We start from the raw sequence: 24,406 nt of genomic DNA, 5'->3' as shown, positions 1-24,406 counted from the left end.
AAACACATCTGGCCCTTATATAAGAAACAAAGCGTTTATCGCAAGATAATTTTCAGTCGCTTTAGTACTTAGCCAGACTTGAATTGGTGATTCATTTACAGAAGCCTTCTTAACACCAGGTTCCAAAACTATTAGTTGTCCTATTAGTTCTAATATAAGTGCAGTAACAGGATGCACCTAAAAATCAGCCTACATTTGACACCAAACTCCTAGTGTAGACACACCCATAGTGTTCTCTGGATTCATCTGTTATTACTTGAGATCAACAAGTCTCGAAGACTACATTCTAGAAAAGTAGTGTAGCAAACTGAAATGTCTTCCTCCTTGGTCAGTCTGAGCCCCTCAGGTATCACTAAACATATTTCACGGAATCACAGAATGTTAGGGTAGGAAGGGACCTCAAAAGATCATCTAGTTCAATCCCCCGCCAGAGCAGGAACACCTAGATGAGGCTACACAGCCATGTGTTCAGGTGGGTTTTGAATGTCTCCAGAGTAGGAGACTCCACAGCCTCGTTGGGCAGCCTGTTCCAGGTTCTGTCACCCTCATTGTGAAGAAGTTTCTTCTCATATTTAAGTGGAACCTCCTGTGTTCCAGTTTGTACCCATTGCCCCTTGTCTTATCATTGGTTGTCACCAAGAAGGGCCTGGCTCCATCCTTGTAACACTCACCCTTTACATATTTATAAACATTAATGAGGTCACCCCTCAGTCTCCTCCAAGCTAAAGAGACCCAGCTCCCTCAGCCTTTCCTCATAAGGGAGATGCTCCACTCCCTTAATCATCTTTGTTGCCCTACGCTGGACTCTCTCCAGCAGTTCCCTGTCCTTCTTGAACTGAGGGGCCCAGAACTGGACACAATATTCCAGATGCGGTCTCCATTTCATTATGCTTGGGTCTCCCCTAAAAGTAACACTTTTTAACTGTGAAAACAAAATATTAACAATAATTTTAACAGAATTGGAAGGGGGATGGCAGAAGGTTGCGTGGTTCCTGGTCTGTTTTCCTTCTACTAGACAGCATGAGCGACATGGTAGTAGGCTGAAGATCTCGCTTGCTCCAGCATGTACACAGTAGTGGGGAAGAAGGAGCGCCAGTTCAGAATTCAGCAAGGATGGAAATATAGATGAATGAACTATCTGAAGTTTGCTTTCTGGCATCTTCTCCCCAGACTACAAGGAAAAACCTGTTAAAATGTCAGTTTAAACCACACCAGCTTAACCTTATCCACTAACTTAATCAGCCCAAGCCTCTTACCCAGCTCTGCCCAAACCTTCCCACCCCCTGCCCGTGCTGGTTCTGCGGGCCGCCCGGCCACCTGTGCCCGCCTCCATCCCCCGTCTGCACACACCGCGGGCCCCTGCGGCGCTCTCTGAACGCCGATCCCACGCCTGGACAAACAGTTTGCCTTATGCGTTCCAGTCCGCATTTCCTCTCCTCATTAGAGACCTTTAGCAACTAAGCCTGGCTTATCATGGCATAACAAAAGATAACGCCGGCCTGTTTGGCAAGTCCCCCCGGGCGGACACACCGCGGGCTCTGCTCCCCAGGGAGGCGGGGGAACGGCCGCAGACACAGGGGTGCAGCCCCCGCCCCGGGCCAGGCCCCTCGGCCACGCCGCCGCCCGCCCAGCGCCGGGCTCCCCGCACCTCCCTCCGCCGGGCGCAGCTGCCGCGCAGCCCGGCCCCGGCGCGGCTCCGGCCCCGCGCGCCCGCCCGGCCCCGCCCCCCGCAGCCCCGCGGGCGGGCGCGGAGGAAGATGGCCGGGGAAGGCGGGAGCAGCGTGGCGGTGCGGAGCGGCGGAGGCCGCGGCATTGTGGTAAATGCAAAGCGTCTCCCGTCCCGCCCCGGCCTCTCGCCCCCCGCGGTGCGCGATCCCCTCCCGCGCTTCCCCGCCGCCCCTCCCCGCCCTCCGCCGCCCTGCGCTGCCGCAGGCTCCGCGCTGCCCGCCCCTCAGCGCGGCGCCCCCGCCGCTTTGTGCTTGACCCCCAGCGGGGGGACCCTTGCTCGCCGGGCCCCAGCACCGCGCAGGTCCCCGCCGGGCCAGGTCCCCACCCCGAGGCCGCCGCCAGCCCCCGCCTGTCCCCTCACGTCCTTCCCGCCCCCGGAGCCGCCCCGCGAGGGTCCCCGTTTGCTCCGGGCTCCTCCGGCCGGCATTGGGGCTCTCACCCTGCTCTCGCCTCTCCCGCCACAGCCGCCGTGCCCAGCGCTGCTGGGGCTGCCGCAGGGGATCTGCCCGGCCCGGCCCGGCCCGGCCCGCGGGCTGAGGCGCGAAGGGGCGTGCGCGGCCCCCGGGCGAGAGGCGGGCGGGCCGGCCGGCTCCCCGGCCCCGCCGGGCTTTCGTCCTCTGCCGTGGAAACACGGCTCTGAATCATCCCGAGCGGCGGCTGCGGCTGTGCTTGTGCAACTCAGATCATGATTCCCGGTATCGGGCTCCCACCGAAATGCCTGGAGGCCCTGAGGATGCGCAGCCCTGTCACAGCAGCTGCCAGGCTGCCCCGTTCTCTGTGGTGGGAAAAATCCCCAACTTTGGCAGTGAGTTTTGGGTACGTGTGGGGCTGAATAGATTACGTAAAAGTGCACGAATATGCTACTTACTGTGATGGACAAACCAGATTTTCCTGTGAAGCAGATACTACCACTGCCACCACCATAGCTATATTCTTATTTTACTGTGGTGTTGGGATTCAAACCACCCAGATTGGGCCCAGAGCTGAGGGCTCCGTGTGGCAGTGATCACACCCTGTCCACGCCACTGTGCCTTCCATCCCCTTCCAAAGAAACCCCTTGCTGGATGTTCAAGCACTCTATGAACTCACCGTGCAGCAACCGCCTGTCCTGACAGCCGGGTACTAAATGACATTTTTAACGTGGGTGACTGTGTTTAGCACCAAAGCAACACAAGGATATTGCAAAGGAGATGAATGCTGATAACCATGTTCTAGTGTACTGATTTAATTTCTTCTGCTAGCTACACACAAATGTGTGCATGAGCTCCCTGCCCCCCCCCTCCCCCCCCAACCAACCAACAGTAAGGCCAATGCAGTATGAATTAAGTTTACAAAAGCTGGACTTTGCTTGATGCTCACTCCCTTATTTTATACCAAAGCAGAATCCAGATCATGAAGTGAGTCCTGTGCTCAAACCTCATGTGTACCCACACTGACAGACAACAAAACTAGTAATGTTCTTCCAAAAGTGTTGCCATGGAATGTCTCCAGCTTCTCTCTTACATGCTTTTGGGAATTGCCATGTGTTTTTATTCCTTTCTGTATACATTCACATCAAATTTTTAAAGACCTGATGAAGAATTTGTACCGGGCTGCTTGAACATGCCAAGCCCGAACTTTTAAAATAGATCTTTCTTTCACTGTAGAACTTATTTTACAAACTCGTATACCAATATATTTAGTATATATATATTTATTTATCCAGTTTAATACTGTCTTTTTATTGAAACGGTCACAAATATTTCCTTCATATTTTCAAGGGCTAAAGCCAGAAGTAAATAGTTGAGTTTAATTTGGGGCAGATATTTTTTTATGCTTAGCTATTAAACTGAGGATAATCACACTTTTTCTTTTTTTTTTTTAATTCACAAGCAGAATACTCGTAAAAATTTATAGTTACTTGAAAATTGTCCTATAGCATAATGCTGTGAATATGTTTAGGGTAAATGAGAATTTCTAATTTATATCATTGCAAAGTGCCTGTTTAAAAGGAAGAAGAATATAAAATATGCTTATTATCTTAGAAAAATAATTAATTAGAAATTACATGTGAATTTAATCTTATTTGTAAAATGCCAGTGAGAACTTGTAGATGAGAAGTTCTATATTACTCCAAAGCGATGCAGTTTATGTTCTTTTATTCAAGAGAACCAGAAGGATTTGTAGGAGAATCAAAATGTCATCCTGATTCTGTTTCATAACTTACTGTAACCTAAGTAAGAGCTATTGGTTTGTATGAATTCTGAAGCACTTTCCATTCATTTAGTTTGATGTTCTGCATCACACTAAAAACATGCAATTTGACAAGAGTGCATCAGTAAGCAACAGTGACAAGGCTTCTTAGGGGATGTTTATAGTCCATGTGCAATTTAAAGCACTATCTGAAATAGTTTCAATTTATGTTAAAATGCTTTTGAACAAACCCGGCCAGCCAGTTCATTGCTACAAAATGTTTCAAAAGTGTCAGCCACCCCTATGTACTGAAAATAACGTTGGAAAAACAGGCTTCCCAGGCCTCCTGCAGCAGTGTTTTTGGCACAAGATTTCCGCTAGTTAAACACCTTGCCAAGGAGGATATTTAAAATCTGCTTGTATGGAAATGAGTAACGTAACTAAGTAACTTTTTTCTTTTGTATAGTTTCAAGGTTTGTGTTAAGTCAGGGGAAAAGCTTTCATTGATGCCAGTGATCTCCCAGTCACACTCTTCATGGGCAAATGCTCGGTAGTAGTTACCACCAAATAACTTTCTTTGATACCGAAACTGTTGGGCAGAGTTAAGAAAACACGACAGTCAAGGTGTCTGTAGCTGTCAATGAGTATGCAAAAAAACCCTAACCAAACAAAAATCCATGAGGCGGAGCACTTTACCAGTAGAGCATGAGGCAGGGCTATGCCTGAGTTCAAGAAGACCAGATGTGGAGGAACAGGTCAACATCAAACGTGTTGTGTTAGCCTGGATATTTTTGAGACGTGGTTTATTGCTCTACTACATGAAATCGTAAGCAGGGGTTGGTTTCAGTGATGGTCCTTTAAAGGCTGCATTGAGCAGAAATGCCATCAAGCTGTGTACTTCACAGAGGCAAGTTTCTCACCATTGATCCTTCTACTCAAGGTTCACATGGCCAAGCTGTAGAAAGAAGAAAGACAATATGTGACTTGATGAACATGATTGTAAGGAAAATCTATTAGGTGTTGCTTTTTACCCTGAACCAATATTGAAGCAAAGCTTCGTAATGATTCCAAGATACCTTGTGAACCTACAGGTCTTATCTTTCATAAGGAATTGTGAATTTTTTGGGGTTGGAGTTTGTTTAGTTCTTGTGCTGGATGGAGACTTTCCATCTTCGAAGCTTTCTGGAGCCTTTGACTGTTGGCTAATTTTTGCCTTACTTAATCTCTGCTGCCATTTTATGCTGTGGGATCTCCTAATTGTATTCTGATGCTTATGAAACTAACATATAATTAATCTGTAAAATATTTTTTCTGTTTAATGTATGTATTTATAGACTAGCTGATAGTGAGGTGAGATGCAAACATTTTGTAATCACTTATCTTTGATGACTTATCTGAATAAAGAACGTCACCTTTGGTAAGAAGTACAGTGTTCCACTGATTTGTACAGATACCATCCATGAACCACATCATTTATTCTCACTATGTGCTGTTTCATCTGTAGAATATGTATTTATTTATGTGCAACTTTAAAATACCTCTAAACCAGAAATGTACAATTTTAATGTATGATTTTATGAGTTTTAATCCCACTGTCTGAATCTCCCATTGGAGAATCCCTTCTCATTGGTACTCTTACATTTGCATTTGGAGTTCGAATGTAGTAGGAAACATAGACTTACCACAAGTTTAGTATTAAATGTTTCCTTTTTCGATCTAGTTGTTTTTAACTTCAGGTGAAATTTTCCATGTTCTGTGGGGAAAAAAATGTAGCATTTGATTTCTGAGATATACTGAGAAGCAAAATAATTAATAAGAAAAGTGAAATAGTGAATGATAACTGGAAGAGATCATGTCATATGATTAATTCAACCAATAGAGTGTAATACAACACTGATTTTATATCAGTTACATATAGTCAAACACCATGAAGTATTCTTAACATTACTATTTGATATGCAGATTTCAGACAATTGGCCTGGATACAGTCTGGATTTATTCACTTATCCTCAGCACTACTACGGAGATCTGGAGTATGTGCTCATACCTCACGGCATTATCGTTGACAGGTATGTGTAGTTTGAATGCTACTAAATAAGTTATTCGGTCAGTAGTATTATTCTCTTTTTTTATAAATCCTGTCATTCGCAGGCAGTGTGTATATAACATTTGTCCTAAAATATTATATTAGAAATTATAAAAATATTTATTTAATTTGGAAAGTAATTAAATGCTTGAAGTTTTGGAAATGCTAGACTTGTAGTTGCCTTTGCAACTCACTGTCTGTTTTCTTTCACCTAACTTCTGATTTGGGCATTGAATGAGACAGGGGTCCCACAAAAGGAGAGTGTGATTGTACAGTGAACTTGGCATTGGAATGTAAATTACAAGAGGCCTGTGTTTTTAATATGAAAAGGAGAAAAAAACCTACATTCAGCTATGTACAACTTTGCCAGCTCCCTAGTACAGATCATTAATGCTGATTAAGCTAATGGCTCCCGGCTGCACCATTGACTTCTGCCATTCAGTATAACCAAGAAGTGTTGTGGACAGTTGGTGTCCAGTTGCTGGATTTGGAGGTGGCCATGGGAAAGCCTGACTGTCACTCATTCCTTGCCCTGTCAGTAGTTCCCATGTGCTCTCAGTGTAGGCATTTGATGGTGCCTTGGTATTTCTGGTAGGCCAGCTCAGTGCCCTTGCTCAGTTAGTATTTTGACATGCTGCTAAAAATCTTACAGAAAAGTTACAACATGGAAATGCTAATTTTCAACGGTGTATTTATTGGGAGTATCTGAATGAAATTTCGTGGGACATTTTCAGCCTGCAGCTTTCTATCTGCCACATTTAAATAGCCGGTTGCAAGTACTGACGTTGTTGGAACTCCTTGAGAGAAGATTGTAAACATCCATTGTAAGGAAGAGTTATAACTGCTGTATTCATTTTTAAACACAAGCTTTCTTTCGTTGCCTTTTCAGTTACCACTGTGTAGAACTTTTCATCTCTTTTGGTTAGGGTCAACTGAATTTCAGTTCCTCTTTTTAAAAATAAACACATTACAACTTCAGTTCTCATAGAATTCAATATAAATTTGTTTGAACTAAGCACTGAACTCCACTGTTGGTTTTGCACTCCAGCAGAATGAACTCCACTGTTTTTTCTTACTCCAGTGGAAAAGACTGATTCTGTTTTAATGGAAAAGGATGCAGAACTGAATATATTGTGATTGTGCAAAATTTTCCTGTAGCAAGAAGGCTCAGCACTTGAGAAAATTCTCTTATCAGTTGGTAGCAATTAGCTATAGGTTAAAAAAAGGGTATGATTTTATTTAGAAATTGAAATTAGTAATTTTTAATCTATATTGGAGTTCATATTCCTTTAAAATACAAAGCAGTCTTTGGAATTTTTGGACATTTCAGCTGCTTAGTCTGAGGAAGAATATAGAAAAAATGAAAATCACTAGAGAAATGTTTCTTCTGAATAAGAAGTTTTCACCTTTATGCCCAGACTTGATAAAAGATGATAAAAGATTATTTTACGAACCTTCAGTAAAGTAAGTGAAGGTCTTTTACTAATCTTTGGTCTTACATTGCGTAAAAGGAATGATATATTAGAGGTCAAGCAAGAGGATCTAATGATATCTTCTATTTTTAAAATCTAAAAAATACTAATTGCTGCTGTATGGAATTTACTTGAGCATTAGAAATACAAAGATGTGAAAATGAAGTGATAGCTTTTGCTCATAACTAGTATATTCTCTTCAGTTTAGAGCTTATTCTTCTCTGGTACATATACACATGTACATTTCACTAAAATTCAATGTATTTATGTAGTGGCAAATGGATTCCTGTGTTACAGTGGGTAGAAAAAAAAAATTAAAACTATAATAATGAAAAAGACATTGGATAAATTATAGGATAGTTTAATAAATTGCATCCTGTCAAGAAGTCCACTCTCATTGAAACTACTGATCTATTTCCAAAAGCTATCAAAGAAATTTCCAGCTAAAGCGTTTACAGAAAATAACGCACTGAGCTGTTTTTCCTCAAAATTTCAAAGGACATTGTTCAGTTTCCTGTTGACACCTGCTTTACATCTAGAAATGACCTGGTACCCCGTTTTAGGTCTAGAAATACCGTCTACCTTGTTCTTTAGAAAGTGAAGCTACTTAAGCATTCATGCTTATTATTTTTATCTTGAAAATCTATGCACTACTGTATGGCAGAAATGTGTGTCTTTTGGTTTCAATCATCTGCCACACTGTGTTTGTAATGCAGAATTGTCAAAGAGAAGACAGATAGGGGAACCCTGCAATTCCAGGTTGTTCTTGATTGTTCTCATGTGTGTGACCTTGAAAAAATTGCTTAAGCTCTTTACACTCTTCTTTTTTTGCTGAGCGAAATAGTGATAATGTGCACCTTTTGTAAAATTTTGATTGATGCTATATTTCTTTATAGTATTTGTGTGTATTTTTATTAAAATTGTAGTGGTAGCATCTTCCAAAACCTATCAGCATGAAATAATTCTAAAAATTCTCTTCCCTCTCTTTCACTTAATTTATTGTCCTTATGTAATAACATAACAAGTTAGGGGATTGTACAGGAATATTTTGTTTTATTTCCTTTGAGATAAAACTGAAGACTAAGTTGCATTCTTTACTTGAAAGTCTGTGAAATGCTTATGAATTCAACATATGCTGAGATGTGTTACTCTCTTTTCTATAAGTAAGGAATTTATGCGTTTAAGGTTAATGAGTTTGGTTCACATGCTTTCCATCTTGCATCCATCAATCTGTATCTGCCTACTGTGAACTTGATCCAAACCCAGTCAAGTCAAGACTCCTAAAGAGACTGTCAGTCAAGCTCTATACTCACCGTGGTGTTTCATTGTCACCACATGGAAAGCAAACCATGAACTTAGAGAATCTGCATCTAATCTTATTTTATCCTTAATTTTTTTTTGCCCCAGGACAGAATGATTGGCCAAAGATATTATGCAAGATATTGGAGACAATGATATTGTGGTTCTCTGTGTCCTCAAAGGTGGCTACAAGTTCTGTGCTGACCTTGTGGAGCACATTAAAAATCTCAGCAGAAATTCAGAAAGGTTCATCTCCATGAAAGTTGATTTTGTTAGACTGAAAAGTTACCACGTAAGTCAACAATTTATTTGTGTAGATTCTGGTTGTATGTTCATAACAAATAGTGGACTTCTGTAAATGGGATTTTTTTCCTCCAAATTATAAGAAAAAGGTGGGAAAAATATTTTTGTTTGAAAAACTTGTGAGGTTTTCTTTCAAAATATTTGTTCATGTCCCTTTAAGCTTTATGGATAATATGAATGAGGATATGAAGCATCCTCGAGATGTATTTTTTATTTAGTCTGTCTTCACTTTTGGACAGAAAATTGTTCAAGTTTCTCTCATGTAAAATGTTGACATGTTGTTTGTTCTCAAAATCCTCAACAGTTCTTTCAAGTTAATTTCATGTTACTTCATTTTCTACCCCCACCTCCACATAGTTTGGCATAACTGCAAGATGATAAATCTACCACTTATTCTTAATGTTTAATGCTAAGTAAATGAAATGTTTTCATCATCATAACATGCAGTTTACATAGTAGCAAAATATACCACTAGATGATGATAGTGTTTTATAAGAAAATGAAATAAGCCATTGAAGCAAATCCAGTGTTGAAGTAAGGATCAAGACTTCCTGTTATCTTCAGAGGAAATTATGCAATAATGATTCATTTGCTTCAGTAAGGCAATGGTAGTGAGATGACTGGTCTATTTTTAGAATGCGTGATGACAATTTCTATTTGCATAAGCCGTACATGTATATCCCACCTTGTAGTTCGCACTCCATAGCAAGGTAGCATTTCTAGAAGTAAGTTGTCCTAGAAATGCCTGAGTAAGGACACTAAATAAATGGAGTGATAATACAGTTGCTCTTTGAGCACAAATGCATCTTGCTGAGCCCAGTAGTTCACACAATAACGTTACGTCCTTTCCACAGACAGAAATGTGTTGATTGGCATTTTGCTCTGACCCCAGTGACCATAAACTTTTCCTAACTTTCAGAAATCCAGTCTGAATTTTTTCCATCATGGAAGTGAAGTGGATGAGAGCCTTTTGTAGCCATTTGGTTAGGATTTGGTCCTGGAACTTCTCTTTCAAGAATTAGTCAGGTCTGTGAAGGACATATGCAATACTAATATTGTACAATTTCTAGGTATTTAGCAGTATTACAGAACTAATTAATAACATAAAATGTAATGTTTGTCTCACACAAAGCATATGAAAAACACAATTTTTTTTTGCGTAGTAATGATAGCACTTCAGCACTGCTTGGTGAATAGTGGAATTACTTCAACTGTTTTTTATTTTGCACCTGGCATATAGGCAGGAAATGTATACCGCAAAAGTGTGGAAATCTTCATATCATTGCTTAGGAAATAAAACAAAAACATCTCATGCTTTAGCAGGAAGGTAGCACTTTCTATAGGACTAGTGATTGCATATAATTTTTAGAAAATAAATATATTTTTTAAAATTATAAGTGCTTCCAAACAGGTGTCATGTATTTAGAGCCTGAAGCTGTGCTTGATTTACTGCTCAGAACAGTGCTTGATATCTGCCTGATCTTGAGAAGCTGAATGACACTGCAGTATAAATTTGAAATGACATTAGTCTTGGTAGATTCATTGCATGAGATATGCATAAGTGTAATGCTGACTAAAGTACCAGTACCACTACCTACCATCCTCTGTGTTTTGAGTTATCGTTGTGTCCTGTCCAATTGCAGGTTTTGGAGAACATGCTCTTGTCAACATAGCCATGGTCAGAACACTTGAGGAACTACTGTTATTTATTTGAGTGACTCTTTATCCCAGCGTTATATGAGACTCCCAAATGGCCCATGTCAGTTTATTCTGTGATAACATTCTTCTTACAGTGTTTTATACTTTAATCAGAGGCATATAATTAGAGTTTCAGAGATAAGTCTTCTTTGCTTCCCTTTGCTTTTTCTGTTCCACTTTCTATTAAGACTTACTACTGCTCTCAACCAGTTTTTCACTCCTTTGGTCCCTTTTCCATTTTATAGACACTGTTCTTCTCACATTATTTTTCCTGCTTCATTTTACTAACTGTTCTCTGTTTCTCTTCTAAAGGGAGTCCTGCTGCTCTCAGTATCCTTCCTTCAGATATGTCTCCCTTCCTTCCTCCAGCTGTTTAAATCCAACAACTAATTTCAGCTCAAACTCATGGGATTTTTGAATTGTCCCATTCCAACTTCAATACTGAAAGGTTAGTTGATTTTTGCAGGTTGTAATTTAAAGTGAGATTTCTTGGTTTAATCATGTAGCAAAAGTGGGCTGTAATTGTGATCCAAAGTAAGATCTTGGCATCACTGAAAGTGCATCTTAACTGCAAAGTATCGACAGAAATTGTTGTATTCTGATGTCTGGCATACAGACATGATTACCTTTCAAATGAAAGGAGATTGCAAGTATTGTATGACCAGCTTTACATGGCTCTTTGTTTTTCAAACCTGTCATCATATTCCAGAATTTAGACACTTAATTAAGACGTTAAGATATACGTTCATATTAAGTAGCTGAAAGTTGGGCATGTAAATTCTTTTTTAGACTTCTTCATACAAATAAATTACTTTTTATAAAAAACATAGTACATTCAGGTTCTCTGGATATTAATGAGATGAGAGGCTGTTTGTACTTCCAGCATCAGGATGGTTTTATCTGGTTTGCAAAGTGTTGACCTGTGTGCCTAAGCCTGGGCATTTTAATGAGAAAACCTGCTGTGTTTTTCAAATGGTACCTTAGTTTCATTATCTCAAACTGGCGTGTCAGATTACTGAGTTTAGTATATATACAGGTGAAGTAGGAAAATACCATTTGTTTACTATTTTCAGAGGAAACAAAGTGGAATCCAACTTAGGAAACTGTAGCTTAAAATAACGTGGTTATACCATTTATAGTCTATAGACATCAGTATAAGTTCTTAGACCTTTAATAGAACTTGTGCAACTGAAACTGGAGTGGCAGCCTTGTCTGAAAGCATGGTTTTACTTCCTCTAGAAATCAAACTGTGTTTTTCCACTTCTTCAGGTTGTTTTTTTTTTTTTTTTTTGCTAGAATGCTAAAATGATGCATTAGAGAAAATTAAGAAGTTTATACATGTGGACAGAAACTTATAGGCTTAGGTGTAGATCAATAAATAAAAAAATAGGTGTGCTTAATTGTAAATGAGGTTTAGATCTGTAAGTCCATAGATACACAATTTACAAAGATAACATTATTATAACGCAGATTTTGAAGGCTTCTTAACCAGTAAAAATGATATTAAAAAAGTAATTATGAAAAGGAAAAGAAGGGTGATTGGAAGAGATGTGTATAGTTTTCCTCCATAGAAACAGAATGTAGTTTCTTGTAGACTTACAGGTAATACAATATACTTGTCCTCATTTTAAGTGTGTGTATTTAAATGAGCTCAAAATAAGGAGGTCGTTTAAGTGAGGATTTTGAGTAGAGGCTGTGTTGTGACTTTACAGGCTTGTAGCTCAGCAAGCCAAGCAAAAGGAAGGAGCAAGGTGAGAGTGAGGCAGTAAGTATAGTGGGTACACAAGGAAGCTCTGGAATAGTCCTCACATGAAATGGGAAGCTGCATGCCAGGTTTTAGTGGAAAACTATGTATTCTGGAAACACTGATATAAGAACTGATAGAATTTGGCAGCTTCTTATATTAAGTTCTAAGACATTGGATTTTAACCTAACATAAATGAAGAACAGTGGAATTGACTGCAGAAACTTTTGAGCTTAAAATTGGATGAAAATAATTTAATATATTCAGTTTTCACCATACTGAATTTTTTCCTGATTGATCACTCCTTCAGTCCTCTGAAGTTAAAAAGAGGTGAGAGTTTCAGATTGATAGAGTTCAAAATTATTTTCAGAAACATGATAGGTTGAAGTCGAAGTAGTGGAGGAAGAAGTTGGGCTCGGGAATGTCATCCAAGGAGAACGTGACACCAGCAGCATAGATAAGAAACATGGATCCAGAAATTCTTTAATCTGTTTATAATATTGGTAACTTTAGCAGATTAAATAATTAATTAGGAGGAATCCAGAGGGAGGTACAACAGAGGAAGCAGGAAAGTGTTTTACTGGAGTGTTTACAAATTAATGGATAGGACTAGACAAGAAAATGTTTAAGGATGAACAAAAAGAGAGTGAACAAAGGAGTAGAAGGACGTGGATGTCACACAGAGAAGGGCTGAATGGCGTATGTTTTAGTAAAATGCAGTGGCATGAGAACTATACCAAAGAGCAGACTGTTGATGAGCAATAATTAGAGCTTCTTTTTGTTCAGTATGGAAGAGACAATTTAAGACAGGCTGATAAAGGCAAAGGTTGAATAGAGCTTGAGAGAGAAGATGTCCTGCCTCATCAAGCCTAATCCCCTATTAATAGATGCAACAATATCATTTAATCCTGTTCCATGGGCATGCCAAATGTGATCTTTAAACCAAAGCACAATTTGGAAATGGAAATGGAAAAATTAAGTGGAGCTTAAAATGGAAAAATTAAGTTGGGCTGTGTCAAAAGGAGCATGGCCAGCAGGTCAAGGGAGGTGATTCTGCCCCTCTGCTCCGCTCTGGTGAGACCCCACCTGGGGTCCTGTGTCCAGCTCTGGAGCCCTCAGCACAGGAAAGACATGGACCTGTTGGAGAGGAGCCAGAGGAGGCCACAAAAATGATCAGAAGGACAGAACAGCTCTGCTGTGAGGACAGACTGTGAGAGTTGGGGCTGTTCAGCCTGGAGAAGGTTCTGGGGAGACTTTATTGCAGCCTTTCAGTACTTAAAAGGGGCCTGTGAGAAAGATGGGGACAGACGTTTTAGCAGGATGTGTTGCAATAGGACAAGGGGTGATGGTTTTAAACTAGGAGAGGGGAGATTCAGGTTAGACATGAAGAAGAAATTTTGTACAATGAAAGTGGTGAAACACTGACCCAGGTTGCCCAGAGAGGTGGTAGATGCCTCATCCCTGGAGACATTCAAGGCCAGGCTGGACGGGGCTCTAAGCAACCTGATCTAGTTGAAGATGCCCCTGCTCATTGCAGGGTGTTGGACTGAATGACCTTAGAAGGTCCCTTCCAACCCAAACTATTCTATGATTCTGTAAGTAGAGGAAGTATGCTGAGTCTGGAGACTTTCTTGTTCTCCGGAAACTGTAAGTAGAAGAGAATGTAAATATGTGTGTGAATTAAGACTTCTTTAGTGGACAGATGATGAAAGCTGAAAGTTGAAACACTCATGCTAATACTCATTGTTGAAACTGGTGGTGGCAGCTGGTACAAGAGAGTTAAAACACCAAACGGTTTTATGAGGCAGACCAGTGTGCTTTCTGCATGTATTGCTACCTGTTCTTGTGAAAAGTTTAGTATTCCCATATTGTTATATATAGCTGTCTATTTAATTCTCTTAATTACTACATTTTGCACAGTAAGTATGATAGTAAACCTCACATTTCAGGGAAGGGAAGTGAATCTCGATGGCTTAGCTTTTTTCAGTGAAAACCATGGTGAGCTAAACTAGGAGTGAGATTGATACTTTTCCTTAAGACTTTTGTGATTTCTTTGGTTATTCCTGTGTGGACTGAAGTGGTAGAAGACCAGTTGTCTCTGTTATTGTGAAATTGTGCAGTGCACTTTGAAAGAGGCTAACAGATGAATTGTTGGTAATCAGGTTATACATTATAGTTGTTAATATAGTTGTTAATTCCATTTTGAGCTCAGATTATTACAGAATATTGATGTGTTTTCCATGTAATATCTGAATTATGGATTCTAGAGGTGCATTTTTTGTCTTCTGATCAAGAAAATATTGTTGAAAATCATATTGAAAATATGGATGAACTTGCTAGTCACTTGGAAGAAACTTCTAGAAGATTATGTGGATTTGGTCTATTCATGAAGTTTTTAAAAATGAATACATTATTTATGGTTTCCAGAACATAACTAATAAAAAAATGTGACCTCTGAATCGTAATCAATGCACAATGGTTGCATTGAAGTCTGTTCACAAACAAATCCGTTGATATGATCTGTTTCCTCTTCAGCCTCCAGTTGTTTGAAATATATTTACAACTGCTGGTTATTAATCTTGGCACAAACAGGACCATTAGTGCTGCAAAATTCCAAAAGAAGCAACAAAACAAGCATTGTTTAGTAGAAATCTGAATGGTTTTGCTATATAAAACAATCTCAATAGATAGTTTTGCCAAGTATCTCTACTGTCGAAATAAAGAAACAAAGGGATTTTATAATGAGTAAGTTGAAACCTTGTTGGTAAATGTAGTAAAATAATTTACTTTTCTGTCATGTAGTTTTACTTATCATACACTGCTGCTAAGTACTTACATCGTAAAAAACAACAGCATGAGGCATCAGACTATAATTAGAGCACTGAACGGTATAAAATGTATGTTCCTTCCATAATAACATATTCGGTATAATTTTACTGTGTGGAACTTGTTTTTTTTCAGATCAGTATGAACTTTACATCTGAAAACAACATGTTGTAATCCTGACCCTGAAAAGCAAGTAATTTCAAAATGGTTTTATTAATTTACCAACACAAAAGAAATAACTAAGTGTATTGCTTGCATTTAATGACCCAGACTCTACACCAGGGTTACAATAGTTGTTTACCTCCATGCCTGTGTGTCATGAAAACACAACTTATGATTTCCTGAGAAAAATTAGCATCCCGAGACTAAAGCAATATACTTAGTTGCTTCACATCAACTCTTGTACTTAGAGGCTTTCTCTTGGGCAGGTTGTGAGTTCCCTTTATTTTGCTTCATGCACATAGCTTTGCTGATGACCATCTCGTCTTGTTGATGCTGATTAGCCATGAAAGAATTACAAATGCGAGCCTACTTGGTAGAATGACTTAAAGCCCAAATTCTGCAAGAATTTCAGCTGATTGAACTCCAAATTATGTGAGAATTGCCAATTTGACATGCAAATAAATAGCTTCAGTCTAGGGAAAATGTGGTTTATTTATTTATTTTGGAGAGAGCCTGTGTGTGTACTAGACATTCAAAAACTCAAATATATTCTTTTAACCTTTTTCAGATGCATGGCTTGTAGTCAGCACTGTAGACAGTAAACACCTGTACAGAGAATTTCACAGCATGATATACTTTTAGAAGCTAATGGACAACAAAAATATTATATTAATTTAGTCCACTGAAGCTACCAGTGTCAAGTATATAGACCAGTATATAGTCTATATAAAGTAACAAGTAGATAGCTGTTGCTTTTCTCAGAAATGTGTTCTAGTGATTGTAGATGGTGCTGCAAAATCAATGTCTTATGGGCAAGCTAAACATGAGGGATTTGGGACTAGAAATCTACTCCTAGAATTGCCAAAGGGATTTTGTCTCTGTGTACTTTTCCATGTCTGTGAATGGAAAACAATGGCATTTGCATCCTAAAGTAGTTGCATCTTTTTGAGTGAAAGCTCTATGAAATGCTCAGACCTGCTAAAACAAGTGAACAAAAGGTCCTTTACAGTTCCAAGCCAAAGATACTCCCAAGTCTTAAGCAGGCACTGGTGCTTTCTCTATATCTCTGGTGCTTCAGTTATTTTCTGGAACTCAACAGGGCCAGACATGGTTAAGAAGGTGAGGAACATGCTGTGGTTCACTTCTGTGTGTGAAGGCAGGCTCTGGTTCGTCCCTCAGGGACTGCAGTACCAGTCCTACTTGCCAGCTCAGCTGCTCCTCAGCCGCTTCCTAACCTGTCTCAGCCCAGACGAGACCAGTTACCAGAAATTTCCTGTTTCAATGGCTTCAGTTTGCCAGATTGATTTTCTCTGTCCCAGAAGCACGTGTGCATGTCAGCCTGCTGGTAGCGCCTGCCACAGGGAGAGTGGCACGCTGCTGGAAAACAAGTCTGCCCATTGCCAAGGGATCCTCATCACCAAGGATGCATCCTGGCAAGCCTCAGACCCCTTCTTTATCTGAGAGATGCTACTCAGCGGTGACAGAAGGAGCATGGATGTTTCAACCCTAGTGATTTTTGAGAAACAACTTGCTTTTCATGGTGTTCTAAGGGAAACTGAAGAGGGCTGTACTATATGTAGTAAAATGTGACCTTAGGATCCAGCGTTGTGAAACTTCTCAAGTCTGGAGACAGATGCGCTCCTTTCTAGACATCTACAGCTTCCATTTAATGTGATGGCAGAGTTGCGAGATACGAGAGCTTAAATTCATCTCTTCCTTAAGGCTGTCTTGATTGTAAGGAGGAAGAAAGCTATTTCTTTAATTAAAACAGTATTTTCCTGTTGGACACTGCTTAGGGGCTTGGAGTGTTACTAATAATATAAGTAGGCATTAATTTGTGGGCATAGTTCAGGAAAGACCGTGATAAGCTTATCATACAGTCGGTTTATCAAGTTCATCTGTAATGTAAAGCTTACTCATAGAGGAGTGATCCCTGTAGCTGAATGCATCAGATAAGACACCTACACACCACTTAAATATGTTAGCACCATCTAAATTCTTTGGGATTTTTTTTTTTTAAGTATGAGTAAGTGTTTCAGTGACTCACATGTAAAAGATTTGGGGGAACCAAACAGCTCAACCGGGGGAGAACTGAGTAGGAAGCAGCCTGATTGCTACGGGGACAAAACGAGAATATGTGGCAGTGAAGAGAGAGGGATACTGAGCTGCGCTACAGCTCTCCAATATCAAAATATTTGGTTTAGGCATTTATAGGGCATATTAAAGCAAGAAATTACTTCCCTGTCAAGATACTTTTCATTTTTATTTATTGTTCCGTACTTAGTTATTGCCTTCCTCTCTACTGATTTGTGATCTTTAGCTGCGGAATTCTTTATTCTAACTGAAAAAATTTTACAGTTTTCCTGTATTGTAGGTTGATACTCTGTTTTTCTGGACTTCAGATCTAATGCAAACTCCACAAGAGGTATTTTCTATTCTTTCTGGATAAATTTGTCTCCCCAAAGGTCACATTTTTCTAACAAGCTGTAATGTTTTCTTTTGAAAAATGTTCTCTAATTTGAAATAAATGTTTTAGATTACAGTATGTTACAAAGGGTACAGCTACCATGTATAAGTTGAGTTTTAGATCTGAAGCTCATTTGTCTTAGTTTTTTAAAATATTTTTTTAATGAGCTTAAATCTTTGGTGTTTTTAAGCAATCCAGGCTTCTGGAACATCTTAACATTTGAGACCGTGGATATTTTTAAAATTGGTCAGTTCTAGAACAGATTTAAAGCATAAAGGGATTTCATGAAAAGCATTCAAGAGGTCATGTTTTCAAAGAGTAGGATTCTAAAGTTCCCCTGGATACAGTATTTGTTGGAAAGCAGTGTTTTTTTACAAAGCCTAAAAATTGAAGTTTAGTCTTAGTTTTTGTTTCATATTCCACCAAAAATACAGCAAGCTACTACTAAATTATCACATTTGTGGCAATACTATATGTCATCATTAGGAGAGACTAGTCCATATTTTCGGTCCGTTCCACAGATTTTTACAGCAACAGGGAGATGGGCTCTTATATATTAGAAAGGTCCAGAACTTAGTGGTTGCTAATCCTGTTGTACAAATAAGATCTGACAAGTTTGAAAGTACCATGACATGTTTATGCATTGGAAAAATATCACCTTGATTACTTATTTGGATGCTAATAATACTATTTAGTGTGTGGGTTTTTATATAAAGATCTGAAATGTGGTAAAATTAATTAAAAGAAGCCGGAGGGTTCTAATTTTCCCAAGGAATTCTATGACTCTCTTTTGCTGGCATCTCTTAAATGCTGTTTCTTAAAACAGATCATAGCATGTGCAATGTTCATGCAGTGCCACACCCCAGGGGTGCTGTAAGGCATAAAACAAAAAGGTTACTTGAAAGGAATATAGCAGTAACAAGAAGTACTGTATTATCAAAGTGCTTATCTCTGTGACAAATACATTTTTTTCCCTTCCTTATTTGACAGCCAGAATATTTAAATAGAGAAGAGATACTATAAAATAACCTTGCAAGAAAACTCTCAAGGGATGTGTTGTCAAAAGTTTCCAAGTTGTCACTAGCCAAGGGACTAAACATAGTGGTATAAAAGAGAGCGCTACCGAGTTGTGAGGGTCAATGGTACACTAAACTCCAGATTGCTGGAAGGGACTAAGCATTTGAGGGCTTTATCAGTCTCATCTTTTGTGAATTTGCTTGCACCTATCTATCTGTTTTCTCAGCCTGTGGCTATTTGACAAATTTGAAGATACTTCTCCTACCTTCCTTTTCTCCCCAAATTCCAGGAACTGCTGATAGTCAGGGTCAGAAGGTTGGTAGTTTGTGCTTGGTCTAGAGAAAGCTGATTTGTCTTGTGCTTTCAGGACCCCCCAAGGGACGGGGCTTTTAGTGCAGAGCTACAAATTCACCATATGATCTTTCACAATATTCATGTACTTTTGTTGAATACTTTACCACACAATTATAAAAATGAGATAAGATGGTACATATGGATCTAGTAGTGTCCCATCTGGCATGCTGAGACCCTCCATTGATGCTGGGAAACATGACTTCTAGTCATGCATTTAATCTGAAACAATAATTGGTATCAAGACAGATACTCCAGGTAACACGCACTTGAACCCAAACTGGCCTTTTCCTAGCTGAGTCCAGTTTAGTTGTCTATATCATGCCTGTTGTCCCTTACAATTTTTGCATTACCATGGCATAGTAACAGGAGGAAGATTTTCCCTACGCTCTTTACCGTGTGGTCTTCTGAGAGCTGAGGAAGAAAAGAAGCCCAAGAGTGTAGGCTTTTATTACTTTATTATCACAAAAGGTGGACACCCTTAGTAATGCCTTCTGACAGTCCAAAATGAATGCCTGAGAGAGTACACTTCCTAAATTGTTCTTTTGTCTGTAAGTTTTAAATTTTATTTGCCTCCCATCTCTGGAGATGAAGTGTGAACCTCACATCACAAGACTGAACAGCCCTATGAAATTTTTCATACCTGTTTTCATCCTGGAACATATGCAGATTTTATTTCTATGTTCTAAATGTTATTTTATAGAATGAAAAGAAGTTATAGTACAGGGAAAGCTCAGACTACACTCTGTTGAAACTAACCTGGGTTTTGTTTCTGATTTATGTATGATTGAAAACATTTGGTATCACATCTTCTTGATTTCAGTTCTTGCTGATCCTTTTAAGTGTACAGGTGCTGTTTGTGCCATATGGTTACATGTGGTGCCGCAATCTTACTGTCTCATTCTTAGACAAAATAACCCCTTGAACCAGTACCGAGCAAATATATAAACCTTAATCGCTAAACCAGAAAGGAAAAAATGAAATAATTTATTGCCTATAATCCTTATTAGGCAAGTTAACTGGTCTAAATTCTGTTGCAGTTTACAACAGTTTGGCCCTTTTCCAGTAGAGTTACTTTATGTTTATGCCAATAGAACCGAAATCATATCTCTGTTTAGAGATTTTAAGGGAAGTTTTACCTGCAATAAAATCACAGGGGTAGATCGTGTATGCACTCATGTTTTTAGAATATTTTCTTCCTTTGAAAATATTTGAAATGTCTTTATTACCTATATCTACAGAACTTACTAATACGTTGAAATACAGTGTTGAACACATGCTTCCAGCAAAACAAAAGAGTGTAGAGAATTTACAGCTTTTAATATGTGCCCCTAGAAAATATGTTTTTAGTTGCAGGTGTAATCTGTGTTAGCCTGTGTTAACTGCATTGACATTGCATGTGAGTTCACCTTTGCTGATGTCTGAGAGTACACACAAGAGAGATCAATTCCAAATGCCTTGATCAGGAAGGGAAAGGCTTCAATGGCAGTTTATGCTTTATCAGATACCAGAGAATCTCCATGGAAGCAGCTCCTATAGGAGATTAATTTTCTAGTATCTGTTTCAAGACACCTTACTTTCTTTGGGTTCAATACAGAGAAGGCATGCAGGAGTCCTGCTACACAGAAATTGTTGAATGTGTGAACAGATGATTGTAAACAATCCAATTTATTAAGTTTGATAACTTACATTTACCCTGACTGTTGTTTAAGCTGAATGATCTTCCTTGCTTTTACAGCAGGGAAGAAACACACGTGTGTTACCCCAGGTCAGCTGCTGAGGAGGACCTGCTGGCAGTGAGTTTGTTGTTTGTGTTTCTCTGTCCAAAGCCAACTTCCCCACGGCAGAACTCTGGCCTTCCCTGGAACTGGATAGACCAGCCTGAATGTGAAGTGCTTCCAAACCTGTGTGTTGGAGCTTTTAGTTCAGGAATAACCACAAGGAAGAAAAAGAATAAAGAATAAGTGAAATCTTCATATTAGTTATATTGTGGATCTAACCATAGAGAAATAAAGTCTGTCTTACACAGTAGTAACTAGAGTTCAGACAGAAATACCTACACCAGTTTAAAATATACTATCGCAGGTTATCCTGGCAATAGCAATAAGGCTGGTCTGAGTGCAGCACAGTCAGCAATGTGGTTGCCCAGCAGCTGAGGGAGGCAGCTTTAAAGCTAACAGAGGCACATGAAATCACCAGCACTTCAGTACAAATGTACCTTTACTGTCCCTGCGGGACAGGCGATGTTCTGACAGTGGGTGTATGCCAGTTTACTGTATTCGATTTCCAGTTGTTTCAGCACTGTTGGCTTGTTTGCAAGGTATTCAAAGCACCTCCTACAAATATATCAGTGACCTGGCACTTGATTATTTTGAGTGTGGGTGTGCCCTGGAGGCTGCAGGCTGCCCTTTGCTACACATCTGATGCAGGGGAAGGGAAGAGAAGGGGAGCTCTCCAGTCTTTACTAGGAAGTGATCCATATCATTCTCACTCATTAGCACAGGTCTCCAGATCAACAGTACTTACCAGCTGTCCCCTGAATGTTGCTACTTAAGCCTGAATAGTCCATCTAGTTGCCTGGTATGAAAACCATGACAGTCCATGTTCTGACCTGCGCTCTTGAGCTTCTTTGTTCTGAACTGGTGTTCTTTAAAGAAGAAACCCAAAATGGTATCAGTTCAAGTGCATGTTGCTCGTACTCTGTTTTCCCCAAAATAAGCCCTAGCATGATTTTTCAGGATTTTTGAGGATGCTCAAAATACAAGCCCTACTCCAAAAATAAGCCCTAGTTACAGTTCATTAAAAAAGTCAATTTAAATAGTGTCCAAGCAGCTATACATGTAAAAAAAAAAACATATTTTGGAGAAAAACTAATCTAAGACTCTGTTTTATTTTTGGGGAAACAGGGTAAGTACAGCATCTTCTGTATTAACATTCCATAGATGTTATTCTTAGTGCTGCTGATATACTGAGGATAATTTCGTAGCCTATATTTTATATTGCACTTCGACTTTACTTTGTAGTCAAAATAGGTTAACAGATGATGTAGATGCTGTACTGACTGTTCCCCAACCAACATATTCATATATTGGAGTACTTCTCAGGAGGCAGGCTGCAAAGCAAATACGTTCCATGCTAAGGTGTCAACATCCAAACTGGAACATCGACATTTTCATTTTAATTATTATGTTCATGTCTGAGATGATAGACCATGGTAATGTAGCAAAAGATATTATAATTATTGAACAGTATATCATTTCAAAGCAGAAGTCTTTATAATTGCAGATGCATCTATCTAAACTCTGCCAAAACCAGCATTTAATTTCCGCAGTGCTATTTTTTAAGTGCAGAAAGCTTTGTTATATTATGAATCAGTTTGCTGCAGCTAAGTCACATAGAGGTAGTGATTCTCTGTTTCAAAGCTGAATGAGAGACAATGCTTCTGTGGTTTCATTTTTGAAAGCTATTAACTGGAAAGTAATTTCTTGTCATATCTGCTCTGTTTTTATCTGAGCATTATGGTTTTTCTTAATTGAAAACCATATCTATAATATGTGTTAATTTGTATGCCACAGATACAGTTCTGCTTGGATTTTCTGTCATTTTCCGTTTCTGTTGCAGCAGTGCATTTTAGCTTTGTCTCTGAAAACTTATATCCATTTCATAAGTCAATTGCGTCTATGCAATGTTTCAAAGTCTCAGCTTTTCTTTACTGTATGAACTACCAATAATTTTGTTCAAATCCCCATCATTCATTATCTTGGTAAATGTCATCTTGCCTTTGGCTTTAGTGCCATCCACCTTGTTCCCTCAGTGGCATTCAAAATGCAGCAGTTCAGATCACCTTCAGAGGTACTGTTAGTGCAGCCTGCCCAGCTGCTGTCCTTTCTCCAGCATCAAAAGCAAGTTATTGTTTTATTGAGATTCGTTGAGACTCCATTCTCAATGATCATGAACTCCCCACACATGAAACCCAATTGCTTTCATTATGCAGTGGCTAAACCCTATATTTCTGCTCCAAGAAGTTTAGCATGTCGACCCCTATTAACTGTCCAGTGCTATTATTATTAATTACCCAGTGTAATGCTTTTGTAAAAAATCCACCAAGACTGGTTGCTAATGTTTTTTTGGTGACACAAGCTGGAAGAAATATTAGATTGGTTGTATCTTTTGAAATCTCTCCCCAGATCTATTTCACCTAGATTAAAATGAAACCTTCCAGTAACCATACAAGCAAATTATCCTGGAGCGATACCAAGGAGAATTGTGTGAAATGTTTGTGTGAAACAGAGCCTGAGTGGATAGTGCAGGATGTTACTAATGGAAAATAGTCAAGATAATTGCTGCTTACGTGCCTGTGGTAAATGTGATTGAAAATAATTTCTTTCTGAGTGTTCAGTGAGGTTTTTAGAAAGAAAATATTGATTTCATCTCTTAAGCTGGGATTCATCTCACCTGACTTCAGATTTCTCACAGTTACATGTCTGAGTGTAAATTATTTGCTGGAGCTTTCCCATTTGGTGAAATAGAAGATTTACATGATCTATGTTGTTTTCTCAGTTGATTATGAAAGAAGCCCAGGATGCGTAGATTTAAATGTCTTAACTTTCACATACCTAAATTAGGAACAGAGTCATCCTGTCTTTCATGAACACATTTCAAGGTCATGGGTGACCCAATGAGAACAGAAACAGCAAAGATCTTGTGCAGTTAATGACAGTATTAACAGACTGTCATAAAAAGGTGAGCCCAAAGGGAATGTGGACACTGAAATCTACTTCAGTGGAAATATTGCATCACACCTTTTGGTGAAGTCGTGCTTGACTCTTGCTTTTCAAACTCTGCCAATTGTGGGTACAAGTCAGTCACCTGACAGGCACTAATTCTGTCCTAGCTGTTTCACTTGGCCAGTAGGGAAGGATAAGGGGAGCCTTAGGGACACACTGTATTCAATGGCTTGAGGTTCAAGGGACAACTGAAAGTGATGGTCTGTCAAACACTTTTTTTATCAAAACCCTCCTGGAAAACCCAGTTGTAGGAGATGGGATGATGGTGTGAAGTGAAAGAACTGTCCTCATGGG

At 39.3% G+C, this 24,406-nt stretch overlaps 1 protein-coding gene across 1 annotated transcript in view; it reads left to right on the top strand.

Moving 5' to 3' along the window:
* The first annotated feature begins 1,672 nt into the window (after positions 1–1,672).
* Positions 1,673–24,406, top strand: part of PRTFDC1 (phosphoribosyl transferase domain containing 1) — a 47,014-nt gene continuing 24,280 nt past the window's right edge. The window contains 4 exon segments of the mRNA XM_082044854.1: positions 1,673–1,817; positions 5,863–5,969; positions 8,866–8,872; positions 8,876–9,049. Coding sequence (XP_081900980.1) covers positions 1,758–1,817; positions 5,863–5,969; positions 8,866–8,872; positions 8,876–9,049 — 348 coding nt within the window. The 5' untranslated portion in view covers positions 1,673–1,757.

Source organism: Streptopelia decaocto (genome assembly GCF_964273445.1).
Source record: "Streptopelia decaocto genome assembly, chromosome: 2".
Classification (NCBI taxonomy): Eukaryota; Metazoa; Chordata; class Aves; order Columbiformes; family Columbidae; genus Streptopelia; species Streptopelia decaocto.
This window is presented reverse-complemented; position numbering and strand designations above follow the sequence as displayed.